The following is a 23,155-nucleotide window of genomic DNA, read 5'->3' on the forward strand; positions in this document are numbered from 1 at the left end:
GCTATATACAGCTTGTAGTACAAGACCTGTGGCGCGAAAAACTTTTTTCACTGTGACGAGAAAAACTTGGTGAGGGCATTGAACACCCGGGGGACAACACTCAGTGGCGTTCCCCCTGGCAAAAATTGCCTATGGGCCCCCACCCCCAGTGCAAGGGAAAAAGAGGGAGAGCGAGGAAAAAAGAGAGGAGAGAGAGAGAGGGGGGAGAGGGAGAGGAGGGGAAGAGAGATGGGGAATCCCGGGGGGAATCCATACGATTATTAGGCCTATCAATAAGCCTGGCAAAAATTGTCTATTTGCCCCCCCAAGTGCAGGGAAATTTGGTGGATTTGCCACCCCCTGGAAAAAATCCCAGCTACGCCGCACCGTTGGCCTACTTCTGAGAGTTATTAAAGCTCAAGGGCATTTCGTGATCCACAGCATCATCCCCCCACTTTTCTCAAAAAAAAGTTGAGATTTTTATATCACTGGAAACCTCTGGCTACATAATGTTTAGGCCTATGTAGGCCTACAAAGAAATTCTTGCAGATTAATTCGTTTAGCAAACACAGTGGTGTATCCAGAAGGCCCTTAATCCGCCCGGGGGGCTGAGATAGGGTTGTGCCGCCCTGGAGAAAAGATACAGGATGGCACCCGACACCCCCCTCCCCCAATCGACACACACTCATTAATTGCGGATGTGCAAGCTGCATCAAAATGATGGTCCACCAATTGGTTTTCTTGGTGTTTATTTAAAAGCCTGTTTCTTCCAAATGCAACACTGGATCCTCTTAAATTTATGGTTTAGGGCCCTACACACCGACATCGCCTGGCTAATAATTACTTGGTACACCAGAAAAAATCAATACCCGGGATCGATACACATGAATGTGCTATGCACGATTTTGATATTCAGACGAAAATCTTTGGATACCGGGGTAGAAAATGATGAATATCTCCCGTAAATGATTTCGTCTAAAGAAACCAGATGTGGTTCCTTGCACTTGAATATATGTGTTGAACAGTATATGATAGTTGTTAGCTTGCATCTTGAGAAAGAAGCTTGCATCTTGAACTCAAAAACTGACAATAATTCTGATTTTATATGTGCCGAATTATATAGCGCAGTGTATAGGCCAATCGTGGGTAGGCCTAGTCTAAAAGCATATGACCTATGGCGTACCATGCTCGACTCAGATGTCAGATTTCCTTCGGCCCATTATGCGTCTCAAAATTATTAAACAAGTCGGAACAAAATGGCCATGCGTGGCGGTCGATTCAACCTATTCAACCTAAGATATCGGGGCGATAAGACGCATAATTAGCCAAGTGACCTGACTAAGGCTACTGACAATAGCCGGGGTAATTGATTTCTCGCTGTGTGAGTAAGCTTGTATACGACATTGCGGTCAATGGTCATACTGCCTCCACTGGAGTAGTGAGTGCAGCTATAGCCTGCTCGCTGTAGTCCATACAGGACCAACGCAATATAAAATTAGAATTTTGGTCAGATTTTGAGTTCAAGACGCACAGCCTTTTCTCAAGACGCAAGCTAACGACTATCGTATCTGTTCAACACATATTTTCAAGTGTATGAGACCAGATCTGGTTTCTTGAGACAAAATCATTTACTGGAGATATTCATCATTCTGCTGCACCAAATAATTATTAGCCAGGCGATGTCGGTGTGCAGCCTATAGAGCAGTTGAAGGTGCCAATTGTAGAAAAATTATGACAATGTAAAGAACGGCCGCAAATTGGCCATTGTGTCTCGCTGGCGCGACGTAGGGTGTGTCTGAGGAGGGATGATGTGCCCCCTAAGTGAGAAATTTTTGCAAAATGAAGACCTACTAACCTACTTGATGCCATTTGGTGAGCCATTTTGGCACTATTATTGTGTAAAGTTTTAGTTTGAAAAAGCCGATAATTTTTTTGAATGAAGGACCAATATTGAAGTAATTTGTATACAAGTTTTAACCATGAAAAGTGCAAATTTGTGCGTTTCGCGCGAATTTATTCCACTTTTGCACCATATTTCATAACTTTAGCTTCAATATTATGGCAAATATTTTTGCACGCTTAGCACATGTATGTAACTCAGGGCCGATTTCTGTTGCCAAAGGGTGCTGGAATCATTATAGGCCTACTTCAAGAATTTTTTTTCAACCCCATCTCCCCCCATGTCAAAAAGAAATCTACGCTACTGTCCATGTTGCATGGGCATCGTATACGTGTAGCTCCTGGGGAGAGGGCCTTTTGTAGTTCATTAACCCCAATAGATTTCTATATGCACAGAATAACCTTTGAATGTGTTGGGTACAAAAACTCATACTCCACAACTTGAGGTCAAATTGTGAGCTATGATTTTTGAATGGAGGTCATTGAGCTATGCCATTGGGGATGAGGTCATCATGGCTCATAGTGTCTGCAAATGTTGCCAATTAAATTCAGACTTCTTTTTCGTGGTCAACATCCCAGCAAGATTTCCTCTGCATGGAATTCGGGACCTCGTGCACCAGAAGTGAGATTTTAACCACTGAGCCACGCTCTTCCACAGATACAATGCTCAGTCACACAAATATGAATATTCTTGGTATTATTATAATATTTTGTAAATTATTGACAGTAAAACATGCAAATAAAACTTTCGTTTACATTTTACTATGCAAGTGGTATATTAGCTTTAATAAAACATAAGCCATGTTCGGTAAAAATGTTTTTTGGTCACATAAAAAACCAAAAACATAACTAAAATCTAAGTGAGTAAATATAAGTATGCTACTAATTACCAAAATCATACACTGCTTTCAACTATTTGATTTTAACATTAATTGGATGGATTTGTTCAAAATGACAACTATATTCATAATTCTACAACATCTAGAAACAATTCTAGAAAAATGCAGCACTATTTTTGGGGTATTAATAAAATGTCATTAATCATTCTCTTTTGCCTTAAATCCTAATCCTTTAGTTAGTTCTAACTGCCAATAAAATCTTAAAATTTAGCCTATAATCCAAATTTTGAATGCTTGAACTTGTGCCAAGTCTTTGAATTTTGTGACCAAAATTGTAAGAAATCATGCAAAATTCCATGTTTTTGGCCCGTTTTTCCTCAAATAGCATAAAACTACTGTATTAAAATTTGACTTTTATTTCCTTCAGAACTAATTAAGATAGGTATGTTTCATTTGGCAAAACAGGATGATATTTTTGTAATCCCAAAAATTAGTGCTGTAATTTTCAGAAGGGTTTTATTTCTGAGGTTAAGTAATCAGTTTTAACAAGTAAACTGCCAAACGGGTCTTATGCTATCTTGTGTGGTTTGTATTGTATGGAGATCACTGGCATGCACAATGCAATGTTGCGCAGTTTGTATTGGAAGGCGATTGGTGGCTTGAGCAACTGTTTAACAAAAGATGATTGATGAAGAAACATTATTATTTACTTGGCAGCCACCCGCATTTGGCAGTTCTTGGCTGTCACGATTACCTGGCTTATGGTGACTGTACCCACGAAGACCTTGGATGACCCCTGGTGACTCCGAAATAACCATCCCAATATTGGGGGTTTAAATGGTGATTGTACCCACCAAGTTTCATGCCCATCGACAGATTTGATTTATTTGACCTCAGATGACCCCCAGTGACCCCAAAATGACCTACCAAAAATATGGCTTAAAATGTTGACTGTAGGCTTACCCACCAGGTGTCATACCCATGACAGTTTTTACTAATTTGACCTCAGATGACCCCTGGATGACCTCGGGTGACTTGACCCACTAACCAATTCAAACCTGTTCTGTCTCGGGTCAAGATGCACCCACCCGCCAAGTTTGAGGAATGTGCGACCCCTGGTGTTTGAGATGACCCCTGGATGACAAAAAAAACATAATCTAAAATCTAAGTGAGTAAAATATATCTTATGCTACTAATTAGCAAAATCATCACTGCTTTCAACTATTTGATTTTATCATTAAGGTTATACAATGTATTGTTGGTCGAAGCAGCAGAAAAAAAGTAGTTCACAGCATCTTGCGAATGGTAGTGAGCTTTAGCAAAAATTGCATTGCTCAATTCATAGAGAGCGTGTAGAAGAATTCAAATATCACAGATATACTTTTGTAGGTCCTGTGGTTCTTGAGTTATGTTGTAAAGAGGGCTGGAATAACAACACTTTTGTAAAACGTACATAACTCATTAACAACAATAAATTAAGCAAGTTTTCAAAGTATATGATTTGTGGAATGAACTTTTGCAAAACACCGAAGTGTTATTTTTCAATATTATATTGATTCAGATAATGAAAATCAATTATTTTTTTGGGCTGCTTCGACCAACAATACCTTGTATACCCTTAATTAGATGGATTTTGTTCAAAATCACAATTACTTTATTCTACAACATCAACAGTAATCAAAGCCTCTGAAATCTCCCAATTCCAGAAAAATGCAGCTCTACTTTTTGGGGATTAATAAAATATCATTCATCATTCTCTTTTATGTTATAGTCTTAATCCTTTATACTATGATCAGCTCGTAATAGGAGGGAATTAATTTGGTTTTTGTTACTACGCGAGTCAATAAAGTCCAAATTCACACAAAGAGCAGTTCGCGTAGATGCAGCGCACAGCTGTGTTTACGCAATTCTGTATTAATCCACGATGTTATGAGTCCCGCCTATTACAAGCTGATCAGAGTATAGTTAGTTCTAATTGGCAATCAATTTTAATATTTAGCCCATAATCCAAATTTTGTGCCAAGTCTTTGAATTTTGTGCACCAAAATTGTAAGAAATCATGCAAAATTGCATTTTTTGGCCCATTTTCCCTCAAATTGCACAACTATTAAATGTTTACTTTTATTGGCTTTAGAACTAATTTTAATTTTAATCTTAAAAGATTTGGGTAGGCATTATGTTTCATTTGGCAAATCAGGATGATATATTATTTTGGAATCCCAAAAATTAGTGCTGTAATTTTTTTTTTGAATTGGGAGTACATGTTTTGTGATCTCTACATGCTTTGCAGTAAATATGTCTACAGTCAGGAAAATTATCAATTAAGTGCACCCACCATGTTAAAGGCATTTTGAGTTCATCACGGATATGTAAATATCCCTCATCTCTATTATTTTACCTTGATATAGGTCTTATTTAAGGGGACTGTGCACTCTCAGAAATGTAGAATTTTAAAAGTGCTGTCATTTCCTAATTATTTATGCAAGATAAATCAAAGTATACACAGAGATAAAACAAATTGGGAATAAAGTATGGAAGCCGCCATTACCATGCCATCGCGTAGGCCTGGAACACTACCGCGATTTCTACTGTCTATATCGTGTCCATGCTCCGCGTTCAAGTCATGAAAATTACCCGTAAAATCACCGCTTGCTGCATCCACGGTTAGACTTTTTAAAGCCAGCAATAGTGCATTTTTTTTAAATGTTGAACAGCTTTTTAATACTTTTAATTATATTTTTAGCGCATCCATGAACTTAATTTATCAAATACATTAAGAATCCCGCTATCCGGGCCAAGATTTATACAAGAAAAATACTGTTTCAATCACGAAAATTAACCGAAATTTCACATCTTCACGTAAGACTTGGCGAGTCTATTCAGATATCGTTGTCAAGCTCAAGGTGATTGACCCCCGATGATTGACGGGAACGCATACTGTACACGATGCTGAACGCGTAGCCATGGTAGCCGGGTGCTGAAGGGGGTGCTAAAAGCCCAAATGGTGGCCTCCATGCGTGTACCGGGGGTGCTAAAGTGGAACCAAAACAACAGCGGGAAATTATAATATTGAATCAACATAGGAAAAGAACAGGAGGGATCAGCGAAATTTACTGTCAATCCTCTGGTATACATATATTTGGAATGTAGATTAGTCAAGGATTCTAAATATAAACACACATTTGTTGCTTCAATTTTTTGTAAAACTCCAATGTGTCTTTTTGTGTTTGTGTAATCTAGACTCTTCATTCCAGGAACCCTTTTTGTTTCAATGTTTGTACAATAGTCCCATTTTTTAAAATTATCAATTAAATAAGGTATTAATTACTCAAAATACTAGTACATAAAATTAAGTGCCCAATTTTTGATTTTTCATTTATTCTATAAGAGTGTTTTCAAAAACTTGGAAGCAAAAAATCTAGTTTTTATATTTAGATTCCATGACTAATTTTCTTTCCAAAAATGAATACGTTTAAATTAACTTGCATAGAAAATTGAGCAGTTACAGCAATTTTAATTAATGCAATTCCCATGCAGAGAACACATTCCCCATCTATACATTGTTCACTACAAGTTTGGTAGTGACATCAATATATTTTGCGGTTGCACTGCAAGCATGCTGACAACCTGCCCTTGTACGCTCTGCACAATTAAATTTACACCCTCGATTTGCTACTGCCGTCACCGAAATACGCACATACCGGCAGGGTCTTAGGCAGGATTTGAAGGATTGGGTGTGTAAATTCAAGAAACTGGGTGTGTAAATTTAAGATTTGTGTACAAAGTAGGCCATGTGAGCAAAAGGTGGGTGTGTAATCACTGTCTATTTACAAATTTGGGTGTGTAAAACACTCCCTACATGGCTGGTTGCCTAAGCCCTTGCACATACGTCACTTCCGAACTTGAGGTGAACCAAATTATAGGAATCATCCATATTTTGGTCATATATAAAGCTATATTTTATATATATAAATCTTTATGACTATCTGGCACACACATATACTGCATATGTGATAATCTTCAGGTTAAGTCATGAGTTTTAACAACACATGAATATGAAATTGTGTAATATAATAACAGCATGATGATAAATGTTACCAAAATACCAACATACACAAAGGTCCTCTTTGTTTTAAATTACATTACATTACAGGCATTTATTTAAATCCTTAAAAAATAAAAAATTATAAACCTGACCACCTGTACAGTAGATATCACAGTATCTACACTGTATTGCTAATATAAAACATCAAACTCGAGTGTCAAGCTAGGCAAGACATCGATTAGGCCTAAAAAAAAGATTGTTTGCTTGTCCTCCACCGACCGACCCTAATCTGGAAACTCTGGGAAAAAGTTGCTTTTTTTTGTTTACTGTACAAATGAATACCGACCCTAATTTAGGAAATTCCAGAAAAACTTTTTTTTTCTTTCAACATTTTTGACATCCTGAAGTTTTTGTTTTTTTACAGTTTCTACACACTTCTATTCTAAACTGTTTTAAAAACATGAATGAAGTGGTACTGAAATATCCAAAATCACAACTATTTGGGCTACAATTAAAGGCATATAAAGGCATGTTTTGGCTATGACCTTTAAAAAAAATTTTAATCCCGACCGACCGACCCATTTCTGAAAAAGTTGTGGAGGACAAGCAATTTTTTTTGGGCCTTACAGAAATTAAGTCATGTTTACGTGATTTGGACTGGTATGTGACACCTTTAACAATTTGTTTTTTTACTTTAACAAATCGTAGTACCACATATCGAACAATGGACAATAGAGTTAAGGGCTCATATTGAAATACCCTACCACGTTTTCAAACAGAAAGAAGGCAGGATTCCCCTCGCTAAGCGCGCCTCAGGAAAGCTCGGTCATAAAACGGATGGATTATATGCATCAGTGATACACCCTGCCCAGGATTTTAACAAAAGAAGGCTAGCACAGGAAAGCTGTAGGATGGCGCACACCTTCCTGTGTAAGGGAATTTCAATATGAGCCCTAACACAGGTTGATTGGAAGAAGTGTTAACCTGGCATAACAAGTAACAAAAGTGCATTCCTTTCAATGTTCTTAGCATTTGTTCCTATTTTCCTGAGCACTGAGCAGTTACTTCATCTTATTAGAATCAAATGTATACTTCACTACATACTTGTACATACTACCACTGCAGTAAGTCCATCCATTTAGGTCAGAGTACCTGTTTCTTACATCTAGATCATTTGGATCTACAACTACACCGGTCCTTAGTGCCAACCTACAGACGTTGATGTAAACATGTCCATCAATATGGAATGTGTTGCCATCAGTGTAACTTCTTATGACATTCTGGTGTTCTATCTCACGCCCTATTGAAACTGTACAAACATCTCCTCTTCCTTCGGATGTTTCTGTGTGTATTTCAATGTGATTGACACACATCCTATCATTTGTTGGAAACAAATAACCTCCTACACCGTGTACATTGCGATATGTTACTTCATACCTAACCCGGTAACAGGCACCATCTTGTACTACAAGCATACAATCTGGTACATCTGATCTAATACTGTATCTTTCCTGTAGAAACTTGGACCACTCTTGGGTTACTGGATCAAAACCAACAAGTGTGTATTCTCCAACCCTATCCACACACCTTGTCATTCCATAAACCAAAATCTTACCATCCACAACTGCGGCGCTGGTATATAGCATAGGTTCAGGAAGTTTGTAAGTATGGTCCCATGTCTGCTGCGATATGTTGAAACGCTCTACACTATCCAAAGAAAAAGGCCCTTCTAAGCCATTCTCTTCTGAATAATTATACGTTGCTCCCCCTATAGCATAGAGAAAACCATTGTGATGTACCAAGTCAAAGTGCATGCGGCCATCTTCCATCAGTGGTAGTTCTATCCACCTGCAACTGTTGCCATCTAGTTTGAAGCAGCGTTGGCTCTCATAAGCATCTGTATAACGACTATCATTTATATCATTTCCTGGAGAATAAAAGGAAACAATGAGAGTAAATACACTAAGCCTAAGAAACTTATAATTTTTCCCAAGTCAATATCTGAAATCCTGTCCATCAAAATGAACCAAAATTACACACAGGAATACTCTACTCTAAACACATGTCAATAATCAAGTAGTTGTCCAACTGACACAACAGCAAAATGTACCGACATGGAACAACTTCCTGGACCACATTCACAGTCCAATAATCTGTGAGAATGTGAAGAAGGTCTTTGCACAGATGATAATTCCCAAAGGGTAAGTGGAATATTGTGGAACAAGACCTGTTTCTTAAAGAAAGTGTGTGAAAAGCAGAAAGCAGCACCGTTTGGTAAATTATCATCTGTTCAACCATTGGGCTGTGAATGTGGTCCAGGAAGCTGTTCCATATCAGTGCATTTTGCTGTTGTGCCGGTTGAACAACTGCTTGGTTACTGACATGTGTTTAGAGTAGAGTATTGTGGTGATATCTGATTTAGGCTATTACGTTTGGCAACTGACTCACGTCGTTCGGGCTGGCAACCCATTCCAAGATGGCAGTGCCCTGTGTCAATAAATGTTGATTATTGCTACGTAGATTGCAAGTGTTATGAATCACTTATTTGCTTCCGAACCCCAGCATAAGAATAAGACATGGTGTCTTAGTGGTGTAGCAATTACAGGGAAAGCCACAGTCTTATCGGGAGCCGTGTTTTGCAGAAAACAGCCGATGAAGATAGCATTGTGAGTGAGCCCGTGTCATGTGTGTGGCAGCGAATGACTGCAGAATTTGGCACACGAGTGTAAACAGGGTATACATGTACATGTACAGTAACAATAAAACAAAAGTAAAAACAGATTCATACTAAACTTAGTTTTATGGTGCATGATAAGCACGAATTGTAAGCTTTACATCTTACTTACTTTAGCAAGTGAAGTGGCAGTTACAGCCTAGCTAGTCACAGTCTCCAGATCTAGTAGTAAGTGTATACATTGTGCATAGGAACATGATCAGCAGCATGTTCAGTCTTAATTTAAAGTAAAATCATGGTGATGGCAGCAAATTAACTCCATGGTGAAATCAAGAATTTTGGCAAATCAAGTGTGTATTATATTGCAAGGTTATTTAAATATCTGCATAGCACAACGCAAATTTGCGCGTAAAAAGGCATACATACATGCAGTTACATACAATTTCTTTGCCAACATATATACATACATGCATAACAGACGCTTTCTTGATTTTGAGCATAAATCAAGGCTTTTTGGACAATAAAACGTGCTTCGCGATAATAATAACGTATCCATCAATTAATCTTGAGGTTCAACAAACTCCAGGCGCAACAGCGATACTAACACTTAACAGCGTATTCGGCAATTAATCTTGAGGTTCAACGAACTCAAAGGCGCTTCCAGCGATACTAATTACTAATAGCGTATTCGGCAATTAATCTTGAGGTTCAACGAACTCAAGGCGCTTCGGCGATACTAATTACTAATAGCGTATTCGGCGATTATCTTGAGGTTCAACGAACTCAAGGCGCTTCGGCGACCAGTCCAAATAAATCATGGCTGCGTTCCAGTTGTCATGTCCGCCGCATATGATATGCAAAGGCAACACTGAGGAAAACTGGAAAACATTTAAAGATGCCTATAATGATTATGCTATTGCTACAGAATTAGACAAAAAGAATACAACCGTACAAGCAGCTACACTAAAAACGCTGATGGGACCGGCTTGTAAGAGAATCCTTCTTGGGCTGAAATTGTCCGATGACAAGATGGCAGATGCCAAAGAAATCTTGAAAGCTTTGGAAAAGAATTTTGTTGTCAAACACAATGTGCTTTATGATAGATACTGTTTTTATAGAGCAGTACAGCAACAGCATGAAAATACAGAGCAATTTGTGGATCGGCTACGACATCTGGCCATTAACTGTAAGTTTAAAGATGAAGAGGATATGATCAGAGACATTCTGATACTGGGATGTAAAGATGATTCAAGACAGATCTGGATGACATGGTACAGCGCAAGATAATCATTCAAGAAACTGAGCCTACAGATTGGGTTTCAAGCATGGTAGCAGTCAGGAAACCATCAGGAAAATTACGCATCTGCATAGACCGAAAGACTTGAATCGGGCCATAAAGAGAAGCCATCATCATATGACTACAATAGAAGAAATTCTTCCTGAACTCCATCAAGCAAAAGTATTCAGCGTACTTGACACAAGAAAGGGGCTTTGGCATGTTGAACTAGATGAAGCTAGTTCAAAGTTAACATGTTTCAATACTCCTTATGGCAGATATCGCTGGCTGCGCATGCCATTTGGGCTGAAAAGCGCACCAGAAGAGTACACAAGATGCCAACAGCAAGCACTTGCAGGGCTGAAAGGCGTAGAGTCCATAGCAGATGATATGTTGATATTTGGAGTTGAAGAGACAAAAGAAGAAGCAGTACAAAATCACAATGAGAATCTCAGGGAACTCATGAAGCGATGCCAAGATGTTGGCTTGAAGATCAACAAAGATAAGGCCAAGCTTGGAATGGAAGAAGTGCCATTCATTGGCCATATAATATCCAAAGATGGATTGAAACCTGATCCTGAGAAGATTAGAGCAGTTGGAGAGATGCCTCTGCCAACTGATGTTAAAGGAATACAGCGTCTACTGGGATTTGTAAACTATCTCAGTAAGTTCCTGCCACACTTGAGTGATCTCTGTGAGCCATTAAGAAAACTCACTGTGAAGAATGTACTATGGGAGTGGACAGATCACCACACCAAAGCTGTAGACCAGATCAAGAAAGCTGTGACAGCCCATCCAGTTCTACGCTACTTTGACAGTAAGAAAGAAGTAACTTTGCAAGTTGACGCCTCAGAGACAGGTCTAGGTGCAGCCTTGCTTCAAGAAGGCCAGCCAATAGCATATGCTAGCAGAGCTCTGACTGACACTGAGACAAGATACGCTCAAATTGAAAAAGAGCTTCTAGCAGCATGGTATGGATTGAAAAGATTTCATGCTTACACCTATGGCAGAAAGGTATGGATCCAGAGTGACCACAAACCTCTCGAGATCATACAGAAGAAACTGCTTCACAAAGCACCTAAATGTCAACAGTGTATGTTTTTGAAGATGGGAACCTATGACTATGAAATCCAATACACACCTGGAAGCAAACTAGTATTAGCAGACACCTTAAGCAGAGCATACCTTCCAGAGTATGATACCAATATACAGCAAGAACTAGAATTGGAAGCAGTTAATCTACTTGAAGAGGTAGACCTTGAAGAGAGTCTGATAGATGTTATCCAAAGAGAGACAATAGACAATAGCAGACCACATCATGCAGCAGTTACACAACATGATAGTTTGTGGGTGGCCAGAAGACAAGCAACATGTTCCACAGCAATTAAAGACTTACTGGGGCATCCGAGAAGAACTAACTGTGCAGAAAGATCTAATCTACAAGGGAGAAAGACTTGTAGTACCTCCAGCAGCACGCAGGAGAATGGTGGAGAATATTCATGCTTCCCATCAAGGCATACAAGCATGCCTGTCAAGAGCACGCGAAAGCATGTATTGGCCAGGGATGACAGCACAGATCAAAGACTATGTTGAAAAATGTGATGTGTGTAGAAGCTACTCTGATCAGCAACAGAAGGAAACACTACATCCACATGATGTCCCAGGCAGACCATGGGCAAAAGTCGGAATGGACATTTTCCACCTTCATGATCGCAACTATTTAATCACAGTAGACTATTTTTCCAACTACTGGGAGATAGATTATCTACCTGACATGAGATCAGAGACAGTAATTTCCAAAGTCAAGATGCACTTCTCAAGACAAGGGATACCTGATACTGTAATATCTGATAATGGCACACATTTTACCAGTGAACAATTCCAAGAATTCGCCAGGAAATGGAAGTTTCAGCATACAACGTCATCTCCAGGATATCCCCAGAGCAATGGGAAGTCAGAAAACGCAGTCAGAACAGCAAAAAGACTGTTGAAGAAAGCAAAAGCAGATAATAAAGATCCGTATCTAGCCATGTTGGACTTCAGAAACACACCAGGCCAAGATGGATTTAGTCCAGTGCAGAAACTAATGAGTAGGAGAACAAAGACTCGCCTACCAACTACTAAAAAGCTACTATCTCCAAGAGTGGCAAAAGGAGTCTCAAGAAAGATCAATGAAAACAAGCAGAAGCAAGCTGATTACTACATTCAAAACGCTAAAGATCTCAAACCACTTCAGTTAGGAGATCACGTTCTCATTTATGACTTTCAAAACAAGCAGTGGTCAACTAAGGGTATGATTGTCAAAAGATTACCTTACCGATCATATGTGGTAAAGCTGTCAAATGGCAGAAATCTGAAAAGAAACAGAAAGCATTTGAAGAAGACTTACCAGCATGTTGGTCCAATTGATGATGATGATGAACCACTAGGTCAACCACCAGCAGCAGCACCAGCACCAGTGAACCAACCAGTTCAACCAGCTACAGGTCAACAAGACAGCACCAGAGCAGCAGCACCACCGGTGAGAACCAGATCTGGCAGGATGGTGAAACCACCAGCATATTTGCAGGACTACCAACAATAATATGTGTTTCACATCTCTATACTTTGCACAGAGTCAAATTTAGTGAAAACAATTTGCCTGCTTAAACGGACTCATGTGATGTCTGAACAGACTTTATGAACTTTCACAAACTTTCAGTGAATTTATGTAAATATGTTTTCACAAGTTGCAAGTTTTGGAATTTGTGTTTATTCAAAGAATCAACATCCAGGTTAACCTACATGCAATACAGTAACAAATCCTCATATATACAACATGTGATCTCGGTTCTAGCGTTCCATGGAAGAAAGAAGAGGAACTCTTGATAATTGTTCAAATGAAAGTGCCTTCAGTGTTGGAGTTCAAGCAATAGGGAAAAATAACACCCTGTAACCCAGCACAGAGTTTTGGATAATCCATCCAGTTCTATTTGTTTAAAATCTAATTTCTTTGTTTGAAAGTTAAAAATAAAATAAAAAGGCACTGAAACTTGATTAAGGAGAAAAAAGACTCATAGAATAACAAAAACTCTAATGAATGGACATATTGCTGCCAATACAACTTGATCAATATTAGTTGCAGCAACAAGATTGTTCAATCTTCCCAAAAGGGAAAGATGTGGTGATATCTGATTTAGGCTATTACGTTTGGCAACTGACTCACGTCGTTCGGGCTGGCAACCCGTTCCAAGATGGCAGCGCCCGATTCCAATCAGCCGTCTACACTTCGCATGTACTGTGTATGCTTCGTAGTGACGACTGATTATCTTACAGCCCATATCGTGACGGACTTCTGAAAACTATTCAATGTGACTTTGGTTGTGCGCCGTGGCGCGACTGACTAGCGGCGCCCTTTAACCACGCCGCTGTACCGTGCCACTGTAACAAGATCACGCTCTGAACTTCTAAAAACAACAAACTCGGTCAAAAGGTCAATTTGGACACAACTGCGCACGCTCTATGCCACAGGAATCCTGTTGCAAAATCCGTCACTTTTTTTCCACATAGTTTTCTCAGTCGTCAATCCAGATGGTTGACGACTGAGGGCAGCAGTCTAGTGTCAATAAATGTTGATTATTGCTACGTAGATTGCAAGTGTTATGAATCACTTATTTGCCTCCGAACCCCAGCATAAGAATAAGACAAGTATTGAGGCAATCTTGTGAGTAATTTTGGTTTATTTTTGAACAGGATTTTTAAGATATGACCTTGTGAAAACTTGCAAGTTTCTGTTTTGGCTTAGTGTATCTGTATCGCATAATGATCCTATAGAAAGTTAGGTTTATTAAAAGGGAAAGAAAATGGGGAACAACCCCCGTAACAACCCCATCCCAGACGCATTTTTAATTTTTTTAGTAGGAAAATGACTACACAGTCATGTATGTATACACGTACATGCACTGCGCAAAATTCAATAGTATTTTGACTATTTTCATTCAGCATTTTTTCCTTAGTTCTAAATTAATTTGTGATTTTTAAATACTATATATGCACCATAAATGCTATACACACAGTATTCTGGGACTTTTTTTTTTTGTAGTTTAAAAATGACTTAGCTTTTCAGTATGATGGAAAATACAGAACATTGTTCAGTCTTAATCCTTTAGTTTATTCCATAAACCCATATTTAATCAATTGTAAAAAAAAAATCAAATGCATGCTTTCTTAAAAGTAGGTCTAAGCTTTCAAAATAATGCATATAAAATGGGCCCTTGATCCTTAATATGCAGATACGTGCTTGATTTCTTCTCACACAATGCTTCACAATTAATAAAAATTAATAGCTCAACCAGGGCCTAGACTTTGACATGAATCACAGAATCGATTCTCGTAAGATTCGGTTACAAGAATCAACTTCTCTCATTGTATCATACAGCAAATGCACTGACTATGATGGATTTTGATTCTCACAAACCAAGGTGAAATCTAGGCCCTGGCTCAATTGATGTATTTGTGTATTGTGATCCATCCATTCAATATCATATCACAATAGATATGATTGATTTTTATAACAATTTCTGGATATTTTTAGGATTTTTCAATTATTACTTACTACAACGACCACCAGCAAGATAGATATCTCTGCCAACTACCACCATGGATGGGTACAATAGCTCAAAGTTTTCACCTGGCATCTCAGGAGTGACGTTCAATGGAGCCCACAATCTATTTTCATGGTCAAAGTAATGTCCAAATTTCTCAGAGTCATTTCGAGTTTCTCGCTGTCCTCCAAATGCAACAAGTGTCTGACAGATTATAGAATTGAAACAATAACAATGTTGTTAATAAAATTTTGAACAAAACTTTTTTTTTCAAATACGTACCATATCACAACCTTCATCCAAGTTACACAAGTCTGCCTAATTGTATTTTCTTGTAGACACCCCCTCCCCCTGATACGCCACACCAGCCCTCGAATTAACCCACGGCACCCATGGCATTTTGCCGTGGGTGCCCATCCCCACTGCCGTAATGCCCTCAAAATATGTCCTTTACCCACTTGCCGTGCCCTCTAATGAAGTTGCCGTCGGTGCTCCAGCCCTGCCCCTTCATTATAAAATCATCTATCAATGTTTGTGTGTGTTTTCTTCACTTTTGAGAAATTGCCTTGGTGCCCTTCTCAAATTTTCAACAGTTGCCTTGATGCCCTCTTGAAATATTACAAACTGCCGTGCTGCCTTGCCTTTTCAGTGAAAATCCAAGGCAATTTTCAACTTACCCTAAAAAAGTTGCCATGCCCCTTCAGATCCTTAATTCGAGGGCTGCGCCACACCCCATCAATCATTTATACGTTGAGCAGTCTTGCAGGTACATGTCTGCTGCCGGCATGGCTTTGCTCCAGTGGCATAGCTTCATAGGGCACAGGGCCACATGCCCCAGAATGCAGATGTTCTGTTCACAAGGTTATTTTATATTTTGTATCATGCCACAATCTTTATCAATTTTACCTCACACTCAGATAGCCACCTGTGACCTTGAAATGACTTTCAAATTACGTGACACAACAGCTTAACATGAAGACTCCCAAACTACACCTAAACCCCAAGTTTGCTTGAAATAAGATTTTGTTTCTAAAAACTAACCCTGATCATATTCCTTGGTAAGAAAGCCACTGGCAATATCATATAATCGTCAACACCTTCAAACTCTGTCCACTTCTTGATCATGTCATCCATCATCTCCTTGCATTCTGGAATCTCCAGGATCTGGTCATCAATCAACTCCTGCACTTTGTCTTTTGGTATCAATCCAAGACGTAGTCGACTTAGGCATTTGTGTGCACAACCCTTGCGGTTCTCCCAGTCGTACTTCAACCAATGGATAATTTGACTAAAAAGCTGTATAGAGGAAAAAGAAAGTTGACTGCGTTTTAATAAAATTACAGAATCCATATAAATAGTAAATTGAAAGTCTGGACAAAAAAACAAACAAAATATTTTAAAAAGAAGAAAAAACTCATGTTGGTTCCCCAAAAATAAACTGCCAAATTATTCTATACAACTTCACATCAAAATTGATAGCAGTTGACAACCATATGGACCCAGATTTGAAAGTAGCAGTGGGACAGGTACAAATTGGCTCTACATTATCGGATTTAGTATGAATTTTGCAAAATCCTTGCCCAGGGCTAAGGATACATAATGGCCACCCCCACCCCTCCATTCTTGAAACAATTTTGCACGGAACGTGCAAAAATTAGGGCCTACCACTAATTAATTTTGGTTATAAAAAGATCTTTCAAATGATTCTGTGCTGAAATGCATGCATAGCGCACGAAATGTTTGACTTTCATTGCTTAGAGGGGCGCAGAATCGATGCTTAATTGGGTCGATTCTGTGCCACCCTTAACTTACACATACCCCCTCCATTTGTTTTGAGTTTTAAATTTCTTGTACTCTGAGAACATGTACATACCTGTTCTTCAGTGACATCAGAATCAGGTGGTATGTTATCCAGGTACTCAAGGATCAAATCAGATGGCGCCTTCTCTACAAACAGATCTGATATCACCACTTCCTGAAACTCATCTATCAACTGCTTATAGAATTCCCACTGAAGGTTAGGCATATGATGGTTCTCTGCAACTTCTCGAAGGGAAAGCATTTCATTGTGTGTCACTGTCAGCTCTTTCTTTGGTAAAGCTTTTCTAAAATAAGTTACAAAAGGCCTTTCTGCATTACGGAGCTCTAGATACGTCGCTTCATAGAATGCAGGAACTGCTGTATCAGTAGAAAGCTCCATCTTGCCAGAATACATGAAGTTGAAAATCAATTTGAAGATGTCTGCATCCATATCCTGAAGTTCAATCTCTTTTACTTCACTCTCCTGGAATCCAGTAGCAAACATAGCCTCAAAGTAGCCACTGGCAGATGCAAGAACACATCGATGACCATGGAACACCTTTCCATCTACCTTGATAGTAACATCGCTCAGGGTTGCATCCGACTGAAGACGTTTCAAGCCTTGTAGCACACCATGGCTGTATTCAAGTTGCCAAAGTGTTTCTTGAAGCACTTGGAGTACTTCTGATTTGCTACGATTGCAAACATCATCAATCTTTTTCAAGCGTTTCAGCATTAATCCAATGTGTTCTACATTGGTTTCCACTTCTGCATGATCCATGATGCTTATTGGTTTTGACTTGTAATTTGTGTATTACGATGATAAAAGACACATGTGTATGGTCTGGAATGAAAAGAAACAATTTTTCACAGTAAATGTTACATTTAAATTCAAAAGATGACTCTTTGTATCGTACCTTGCAATTAATTTGATCAATTCAGCCTCTGGGTTTCGCATGCTAGCCCAAATCGCATAAATTGGGAATTTCATGTGGCAAAACAAAATTGTTGCTTCAGATCATTGTGAAAGCACTATTTTTCAATGTGAATTTACCTAAAAACAATAATTGACCAATAATTAATGTGCTCTTGATGTTCTTCATGGGCTTTTAGGGGGAAAAGCAACCTTTCGCTGTAAAAAGCTACTTCACTTTTCCAAAATATGTAATTTTCTAGCTTCTGACTGAGGTTCCCAATTCAACTCGTGCTCATTTTATGTGTCACGTAACAAATTTCATGTCAAGTGACAATTGACAGAAAGCATTTAAATGATGGAAAACAAGGATGATTTACATTAATTTTGTACTGGAAAATTCTCTGTACTCTCAAGTCTCAAAAGAAAGAAAGGAGAAGGAAGGGGAAAGGAGAGAAAAGAGAGAAAGGGAGAAAGGAGAAGTGGAAAGGGATAAAAAATGTGTTTAAAAAAGCATTAATTGCAGAAATAGTGAAAAACATAAAAAAGGTCCAAGCAGGGTTTCAAGGACCTTCATTTTCTAACTGTTCACTATAATTTTACAAAATAGTGTCCAAATCAAAACAGCCTTCAAATTCAATTGGGCCTTCATGAATTGCCATATCCCCCTTGGGCATCCCCCTGTGTATGCATAAACAAGTCTCCCTTTTCGCTTAAACTGCTTTAGACACCTTACACTTTGTATTGATAACTTGTCCACGAATGGCTTCAATTGGGCCATCATTTCATACATTTTCGCCTTTTTAAAACTAAAATTGTACACAAAATTAGTGCCAAAATGGTCACCAAATGGTTTCAATTGGGCCTTCATTAAATGCAAATTTAAACTCCATATGATAACCAAGTTGCCTTTTTTACTTCTCCTTTGGACACCCGACACTTTTAATATGTTCATGCAAAATAGTGAAAACTTCTCCACGAATGGCTTTAATTAGACCTTCATTTCAGCCATAGATCATCTAAATACACAGTGGGGTATCTTTTTAAATATGTGATGAGGTCCAATTTGAGAAAAACAAATAATAATAAGATTTTAATGTATGTACATTGCCACAGGCGCCTATACACTAATCAATGATTAAATGGCCCATTATGCCAAAATGGCATTTTGAACTTTAAAAATTGGTATAAATGATTAGAGGTAAGCATTACCTACAACATAGCAAATAATGCTTTTTTTGTCAATTTTGACCATGTAACACAACAGGGTCTTAGGCAGGATTTGAAGGTTTGGGTGTGTAAATTCAAACAAGAGCACCAATGGCGCTGTGGCTCTGCGCTTTTTGGTGACAGTGAAAGTAATTGTTCTTGGAGTCGCATGGGCAACAAGTGAAATCATTTGAGTATGTGACAGATCACATTCCCCCAACAGGTACATCTGGTAGGTTGGTAGCTATCTCATTTGCAGAGCATACAATGATACATCAATCAATTTAGGGAATTAGCGACATGGATCGAACGGGTGGAAATGAGTCCAAATGGGCCAAAACACATCAAAATATAATTATATACAGGCGAGTAGGCCTATGTCAAGAATAGTGTTAGTCTGAATAAGGCTTTGGCTCTAAATGGTGACTGTACCACCAAGTTTCATGACAGTTAATACTAATTTGACCTCAGATGACCCCTGGTGACCCCAAAATGACCTTCCAAAATTTGACTCCAAATGTTGACTGTACCCACCAAGTTTCAAGCCCATGAGACAGTTCTGACTAATTTGACCTCAGATGACCCCTGGTGACCTAGATATGACCTTCCCAAAATTTTGGCTATAAATGTTGGCTGTATCCACCTATTTATAAGCCCATATGACAGTTTTACTAATTTGACCTCAGATGACCTCTGGTGACCTCAAAATGACCTTCCAAAAGTTGGCTCTAAATGTTGATTGTACCCACCAAGTTTCATGCCTGTCCGACCATTTTTACTCATTTGACTTTAGATGACCCTTGTTGACCCCAAAATGACCTTTCAAAAATTGGCTCTAAAATGTTGACTGTACCCACCAAGTTTCATGGCCATATGACAGTTTTGACTAATTTGACCTCAGACACTGGATGACCACAGGTGACCCTAAAATGACCTTCCAAAAAGTTGGCTCTAAATGTTGACTTACCCACCAAGTTTCATGCCTGTCCGAGAGTTTTTACTACATTGACCTCAGATGACCCCTGTTGACCTCCCCAAATGTCTTTCCAAAAATTTGACTCCCAAATGTTGACGATACCCGCCTAGCTTCACACCCATTGACAGTTTTTACTTATTTGACCTCAAGATGACCCCTGGTGACCCTGAAATGACCGTTCCAAAATTTGGCTATAAATGTTGACTGTATCCACCAATGTTCATGCCCATACAACAGTTTTTACTAATTTGACCTCAGATGACCCCGAAATGACTTTCCAAAAATTTGCCTTTAAATGTTGACTATACCCACCAAGTTTCATGCCCATCCAACACTTTTTACTCATTTGACCTCAGATGACCCCTGGTGACCCCAAAATGACTCAAATATTGACTGTACCTGCCATGCCCGTCCAACACTTTTTATTAATTTGACCTCAGATGACCTCTGTTGACCCCGAAATGACCTTCCAAAAATTTGGCTCTATATATTGACTGTACCCACCAAATTTCATGCCCGCCCAAAAGTTTTTACTAATTTGACCTCAGATGACCTCTGGTGACCGAAATGACCTTCCAAAATTTGGCTCTAAATGTTGTCTGTACCCACCAAGTTTCTAATTCTTGCCATGACAATTTTACTAATTTGACCTCAAATGACCTTGACCCACTTGCCAAAACAAACTTGTTCTGTCTCGGGTCAAGATGCACCCACCCACCAAGTTTGAGGAACACGCGACCCCAAGTCTCCGAAAAAATAAGAATTTGCTCACCGATAGCTTCACATTCTACATTGCATTCAAAATCTAGTCGGATTTGCTGAAGAATGACACCGTGTAATAATGGAAGTTCAGAAGTAAACACAGCCGATCACAACAGGCGATTGCATCAAAAATGTTGCTAAAATTACATTTCACTCTTCGGAAAAAAAGGCAAATCTTGCTCAAAAGATGCAGTTGACTCATCGAAATAACTTTCATCCAAATTTCAACATTAACAGAATGAACCTCCGGTGCAAACTGCAAAAAATTGCACTGCTGTCTGCCTGAAAAACGATAGCAAAGCACTCTAGCATGGAATGCGTAAGAACGTGTACAAATTCGAAACTAGCCGAGGTACTCACACCTCCGTCACTCGATTTCCACTGTCCTTCTACGTCGAAGGTCTGAGACTTCTGAGCATATCTGGTCCAGGGTACACATAAAATACCACTTTTTCTCATAAATACACTTCCTACCATTCCTCACGATGTGACTTAAACAAAACATATTTGGTGCATGTTCATAAATTTTGAGCACATTTGATGATGTAAAAGACCAGACTTGTGACTGTTATCGTCGCCGTGTTTTGAATTCTTCCTATAAATAGATGACGTCAGTGTGACGTCATCACCGCTGACGTGACTTCACGGTGCCCGCTTTTATGTATGCGTGATGGCATTCAGGGCCCTAGTGAGGAAGGAACAGGGCCATGATGTTTGAGGCTAATTCAAACTAGAGTTCTGGAGTAAACTGACAGACAGATAGACGTTGCGTAATGTGGGCATAATTTATTCAATATTATATTATTATTACTTGTCTTTGGGCATTATTTTTATGTTTGAGAAAATATTTGGGCCATCGTAATTATCTATTTTTTTTTTTTGAAAAGCCAGTTGTGTGTGTCTGGTTGTCAAGCAGGTAAGACGTGTTTTCACGCCTCTCTGGCTGACCATATAAAATCAATGGCAATCAGTTAAGCTTATTATAAGCTTTACCTGCATGTTGTATTACAAGTTACACTGTACTGAATATGCTGTTGTTGTAGTATAGTATACTGTTGTTGTAGTATAGTACTATTATAACTCAATGTTGTACATTTTAATATCGCTATGATTGCTATGGTCACAATATTGTAATACCTTATATATTAATTTTTCCACATCTGGAATATAGTGTGCATTCTGTTTTCTGTATATTCATTGCTTGTACCAACATCATAATGGCTGATCAAGATAAGGCCGAAAAAATAAGTGCCAGTAGTTTTATTGGGGAAGTCATGGCAAGTTCTGAGTACAGAAACTTCATGAAAACCATAATTGCTGAAGTTGTTGATGAAAAAATCATACCAAGGTTAGAAAATGTGAAAGTGATGTACATGACCTATTTGGTAGAGTAGAAGCTCTTGAGTGTAGTAGTAAAGATAACGATGATCTGGTCGATGTAATCACCAACCTAGAAAAAGAGTTAAATGAGCTTGAGCAGTACAGTCGTAGGAACAGCTTACGAGTGTCTGGTATCCCTGAGAAATTAAATGAATCCACCAATGAAATTGTGAAAAAACTGGCTCAGGAAAAGTTGAATGTTTGTATAGAAGACCAAGATATTGACAGAAGTCACAGAGTTGGTAAAATTATTAATGTAACCAAGGACGAAGGTAAACCAAAGCACAGACAGATACTTGTCAAATTTACAAGCTATGCCGCAAGAAATGAACTAATCAGTTCAAGGTTTAAATTGAAAGGTTCAGGTATCACAATCCATGAAGACCTAACCAGAAAAAACCAATCCCTCCTGATTAAGACATCTAAAAAACAGGGGGTTGTGTCTTCATGGAGCACAGATGGGAGAATCTTTGCTTCGGTTCCAAGTACTACGCCTGGCAAAACAATCAAGTTGTTGATCTCAGGTATAGATGACCTGAAAAAGATACCAACAGTTGATGAAAAAATTGTCGAGAAATGTAGAAGAGAACAAAAATCAAAATCAAGACATCACAGCTCTCCTATGCAACCAAGGGGTGTGCAGACCAGAACAAGAACTGGTAGTCTGAGGTAGTATGTGTTTATGGTAAAATGAAGTTGTGGTGTACAATATGCATCCTTCATGTTTTTCAGACAACAAAATCGTGTTATATCCTGAAAATAATTTTGTCATTTATGTTACATGAATGGAACTGTCATGCTATATGAAATTGTTATTTCT

At 38.7% G+C, this 23,155-nt stretch overlaps 1 protein-coding gene across 1 annotated transcript in view; it reads right to left on the reverse strand.

The window, feature by feature from the left end:
- Positions 1 to 5,438: 5,438 nt before the first annotated feature.
- The window catches only part of LOC140166278 (kelch-like protein 26), a 36,367-nt gene continuing 18,650 nt past the window's right edge, over positions 5,439 to 23,155 (reverse strand). Inside the window, exons 2-5 of the mRNA XM_072189689.1 lie at positions 17,169 to 17,939; positions 16,337 to 16,591; positions 15,307 to 15,499; positions 5,439 to 8,689 (exon numbers count right to left, since the gene is read on the reverse strand). Coding sequence (XP_072045790.1) covers positions 7,824 to 8,689; positions 15,307 to 15,499; positions 16,337 to 16,591; positions 17,169 to 17,876 — 2,022 coding nt within the window. The 5' untranslated portion in view covers positions 17,877 to 17,939 and the 3' untranslated portion in view covers positions 5,439 to 7,823. The remainder of the gene's footprint in view (positions 8,690 to 15,306; positions 15,500 to 16,336; positions 16,592 to 17,168; positions 17,940 to 23,155) is intronic.

Source organism: Amphiura filiformis, chromosome 12 (genome assembly GCF_039555335.1).
Source record: "Amphiura filiformis chromosome 12, Afil_fr2py, whole genome shotgun sequence".
NCBI classification, from domain to species: domain Eukaryota; kingdom Metazoa; phylum Echinodermata; class Ophiuroidea; order Amphilepidida; family Amphiuridae; genus Amphiura; species Amphiura filiformis.